This window comes from Penaeus monodon, chromosome 25, assembly GCF_015228065.2.
Source record: "Penaeus monodon isolate SGIC_2016 chromosome 25, NSTDA_Pmon_1, whole genome shotgun sequence".
In the NCBI taxonomy this organism is placed as follows: domain Eukaryota; kingdom Metazoa; phylum Arthropoda; class Malacostraca; order Decapoda; family Penaeidae; genus Penaeus; species Penaeus monodon.
In genome coordinates, this window is record NC_051410.1 from 19,820,277 (window position 1) to 19,824,370 (window position 4,094).

Genomic DNA, 4,094 nt, shown 5'->3' on the forward strand with positions numbered 1-4,094 from the left:
CTTTTATTTGTTTTTTTTCAAGGTGGGCATGAAAACAACAAAAACTAATAATAATCACAAAAAATTATTACATATCAGTCCATCAATTATGGCTGATTTCATTATTAAACAAACTGTAGCTATCAAAGTTTATTCATTCTTTTCAAAAGAAAACAGTATGATTAAGACTTTCATTCTAAACTGAGGATAATCATAGCAGCTGTATATCTTTAATAAATACAGAAATATGTTGTTTCCCATCATGTAAAAAATATATAAACTTTTGGTACTTATTATACTATTTTCTTCTAATTTGATTTAAAAATCAGTCAATTTATAATCTATAATTTCTGAAACATTTTTTCCTGAGAAGTAAATGTAAGATCTATCCTCTACAACTTACTGCACATACCAATAAAACATATCAAAAGACAATAATAAATATCGATACAAATATCTATAATCAAAAATACTGTTAACATTCACATTATGGTGATATAATGGGTGTTATTAATAAATCATGACTTTCTGATGTTGGACCTAAAACAGAAAAGCCAAATTTGAAACTGCTGGCTCCCATGGTCAATAGGAAAAATCACTATGCCTAAAATGATATAGCAAAATAACTGGAATCATGTAATACAAAATGAAATTAAAACATCAAGAGATTAATTCATATATGTAATCATGATATAACAACTGCTTTAAATGTGTTACAAAAGGGAATTGCCTACATATAATGTTAGAAGCTTCAATATTTCTCCACAGATCTAAAACAAAATAAATTTCCTTGGTGCCAAAATCATTCCCTCAGCTTTGCCCAAATCCTTGAATCTTCAACCAGAGGGTGGTCATGCTAGCCAGGAAACCATTAAATCTTATGTATAAACTAAGAAAAAAAACCATTAATAATACAGTCTGTTAAATAAATCTTCATTCTTGCATCTCTGGGTCTATTCTAATGGTAACGGAGTTCCTCGCAGAAAGAGTATACTGGGTAGGCAAGTCTTGTGTGATTATGATGATAAATTTATCATCTCTGAAAGACTTTCACTTCAAGCTGCAGTGCACAGCATGTGTGTAAAAGTGAAAAGTAGGTAAATAATTTCAATAATGTCAATTTCCTCTATTTTCAAACAACTCCCTGAATTCTCTCTTACAAAAATATATAATAAGCCTTTTTTCATGAAAGATTAAATTCCTTGTACTTAAAAATATCTATGAAGGCCATGATTAGCTTGATGTAGCTTCTACTATGAAAACCATTATATAATTGGAATAAATCATATATGCCTACTGAAAAATAACCAATGATATAAACAAGATTACCCAACTGTGTCTATCAAATGCAATGCACTTTTATTCATTTTTTTAACAGAACAGTCTTATCTCTTCTTATAGCAATATACTATGAAAGAATATTCATGAAAAACTGGAGAATGCAGCTAATATATTTTTATGCAAATCATCAGTTTCCTTTTGGTTATGCAAGTAATCTTCATTAAATAGTTTCCTCTTTTTTAAGGAGCACTGCAGTCTATCTGTGTTTCATCAAGCACTCTATAACTACACAAATTACTATCAAAACATTCTAGCAAAAGCACTGGTAAAGACAAAATACATGCAAACAAAAGTTACTGATGATGCACATACCTTTTCCTTTTTTGCCGACCATCAGTGAAGTTGCTCTTCGAAGTTCCTTATTTTCTTTTTTCATATCTGCTGGTGTGAGGTTGGGCGGAAGTGTTGAGTGTTTCTTTTTCTTTCCAGTGAGTGTGACCTCCTGCTGTGTGGGCTCTGAGACAGCTTCAGCAAGGTCTTCAATGCTCCTGAAGCGACCTGAGCCATCACGAGTAAGGGGAACAACGGAGGGACTGAGTGATGGAAGGCGTGCGTATTCTTGAGGGGAAGGCAGGGCTGATTCCCTCAAGGATGATCGCCAGGGATCCCTGATGATGTCGCCATGTATGCGGGTGGAAGACCTTGATGTTGAGGTCAGTTTGGTGGTGGTGGCACGTGTGGTGGAACTATTTGAGGAGGAGGGAGTTGGTGTTCTACTTCCACTACGGACAGAATCTGCAAGTCTTGATAACAACCGTCCAGATCGGCTGCTCTTGGACCCAATGCTTCCTTGGTCTTCGCTAATCACAGCTAAGGTATCAGGTCGAGGACGAGGCTCTAGGTTTTTGAGATTCTCTAAGAAATCACGATCTGTCAAAGGGTTGTCATTATCCTGGATGCTGTACTGGCTTGCTAAGGATCCATTAATTGCACTGCTCACCTCATTCCCATTGCCCACATGTTCATGCTGTCCATACAAATCATCAACATGGGTAATCTTCTCTCCTGCAGGCAGAGGAGAGTTGGCAGAGGATATTTCAACCATCTCTTCCTTGGTAGTGTTGTGCAACCAGCTTGAATTTTTAGATGTGGAGGGTGTGGTTGGTGTTGCTCTTAATGAACTTCTGGCAGAATCTTTTTGTGACAAGGGAGTGGTGGTTCGAGGAGTCCAGTGCATTGACTCATCCCTTGGTGGAGGAGGAGGAGGAATTTCCATCGTCTCTTGCATCATGACCTCTACTTCATCCCCTTCATCTCGATTTCTCTCCATGTCCTCTGACCCAATAGATGTTCGACTACGTATTGTTTCCTTCCCTCTTTTAGTTTCTAGTCTGCCTTTCTTTGTGGTGTCTCCATCTTGTGGGGAAAGAATAGATGGTGGGGTACCTGAAAAATCAGATCGATTATCACTGCCACCACTTTCATCTGTCCTAGTTGTGCTGACAGCAGAACCTAGTCCACTATCTGCTCTGTCTTCTGTATGGACTCCATTTGGTGTTTTCTTAATTGGTGGAGGGGGTTTGAAGGTAGGTGGACTTTCATCTAACCCTTCTATCAAGCCTTCTTTCAACATATGTCTTATAGTATCAAACTTTTCACTAGGTTTGGAACTAGTTGAGCCAGAGCTGTGTGAACTCTCTCTTGAACTCTGTCTGCTAAAGTTGTTAGACTCTTCAATGTTTTTCTCACTGTCTTTGTTACTTAAATTACCCTTTTGACCAATGCCATTTTCTGCCGATCTTGGTGTTGATTTTTTAACCTTACCATTCAAGTCTTTCCTGTCTCGCACATTACCTCCTTTCTGGGCTCCAGTGTCAGCACTGTTTGGCCTTGACCTTGCTCTCCCATAGGAAGAATTCTTTGCTTGCCCAGCATTCATGTAATCAAACGAAGCAGTAGAGCTCTCCATGGAGACAAGAGACTCCATAGAGGTAGGTCTGTGTGGTTTCTGACTGATGGTGGAAGGACGAGATTGAGCAGTCACAGAATCCTCTAGGGAATCATCAGAGAATCCATTCTCTTGCTCGAGGTCAGGAAGACCTTTATGAAATGCCCTCATCATGCTCTGCAGGGGTGTTGAGGGTGTCTTTGGTGGCGTAGATGATTTAGAAGTGCTCTTGGTTGTGACTGGAGCATTCTGCAGACTGTCATCACTCAAGGAATCCCTGTTGGTCAGTTTCTTTTTCACAGGTTCTCCTTGCTGGTCTGTCACTACATAAAACTGTGAACCCTGAAGGATGTCAGACTCATTTCCATCTGACTCCCCATCATCATCATAGTCAGGGGTTGGGGACGGTGGCGCTGGGATGAACATTCTAGAAGAGTCATTGAACACTCCAGATACAATAAAGGCCCCTCCAGAACGACCTCCTCGACTGGTGGCAAACTCATCCCCGACTGGAGGAGTCTCATCAAACCCACTGTCCTTGCCTGAAAGTAATTGGTGTTTGTTAGAAGCGGCAAAATGTTTGAATAAAGTGCCGAAGAAAATAGAAACAACTGATTCTGGCAGCTGAACAAAACTAATATAATGGCATATTTTTTTATGGAAAAAATTGCAATACACATCAGTTTCAATTCTAATCAAGCATTTAAGGTGTGAAGGCAATGAAACACTAAGTAAAGCAATGAGGAAAATGCATAATCTCCTGAAAGCACATGATCACCATACAGTATTATAATTTTGTGATAACTGTATCATGATATAAACATATTTGTATTCCAATATCATATATACACAATATACTGTAAGTAATTATTTGCAAAATGTGTCT

At 38.3% G+C, this 4,094-nt stretch overlaps 2 protein-coding genes across 2 annotated transcripts in view; both read right to left on the reverse strand.

The window, feature by feature from the left end:
* Nucleotides 1–497: 497 nt before the first annotated feature.
* On the reverse strand, nt 498–3,634 carry LOC119589343. The gene is made up of 2 exons (XM_037937963.1): nt 1,633–3,634; nt 498–583 (listed from the first exon to the last, which is right to left on the reverse strand). The coding sequence occupies exons 1-2, from the start codon at nt 3,632–3,634 to the stop codon at nt 498–500; spliced, it is 2,088 nt and encodes a 695-aa protein (XP_037793891.1).
* Nucleotides 3,580–4,094, reverse strand: part of LOC119589108 (lymphocyte cytosolic protein 2-like) — a gene marked incomplete in the record, with an annotated part of 94,642 nt that continues 94,127 nt past the window's right edge. Inside the window, 1 exon segment of the mRNA XM_037937684.1 lies at nt 3,580–3,750. Coding sequence (XP_037793612.1) covers nt 3,732–3,750 — 19 coding nt within the window.

What these genes read in the sequence shown, in the direction of transcription:
- LOC119589343 (XM_037937963.1), bottom strand. Translation starts at nt 3,634, where the DNA reads ATGTTCATCCCAGCGCCACCGTCCCCAACCCCTGACTATGATGATGAT. An exon ending in GGTCGGCAAAAAAGGAAAAG is followed by an intron (nt 584 to 1,632) that starts GTATGTGCATCA and finishes ATATCATTTTAG; the next exon opens with GCATAGTGATTTTTCCTATT.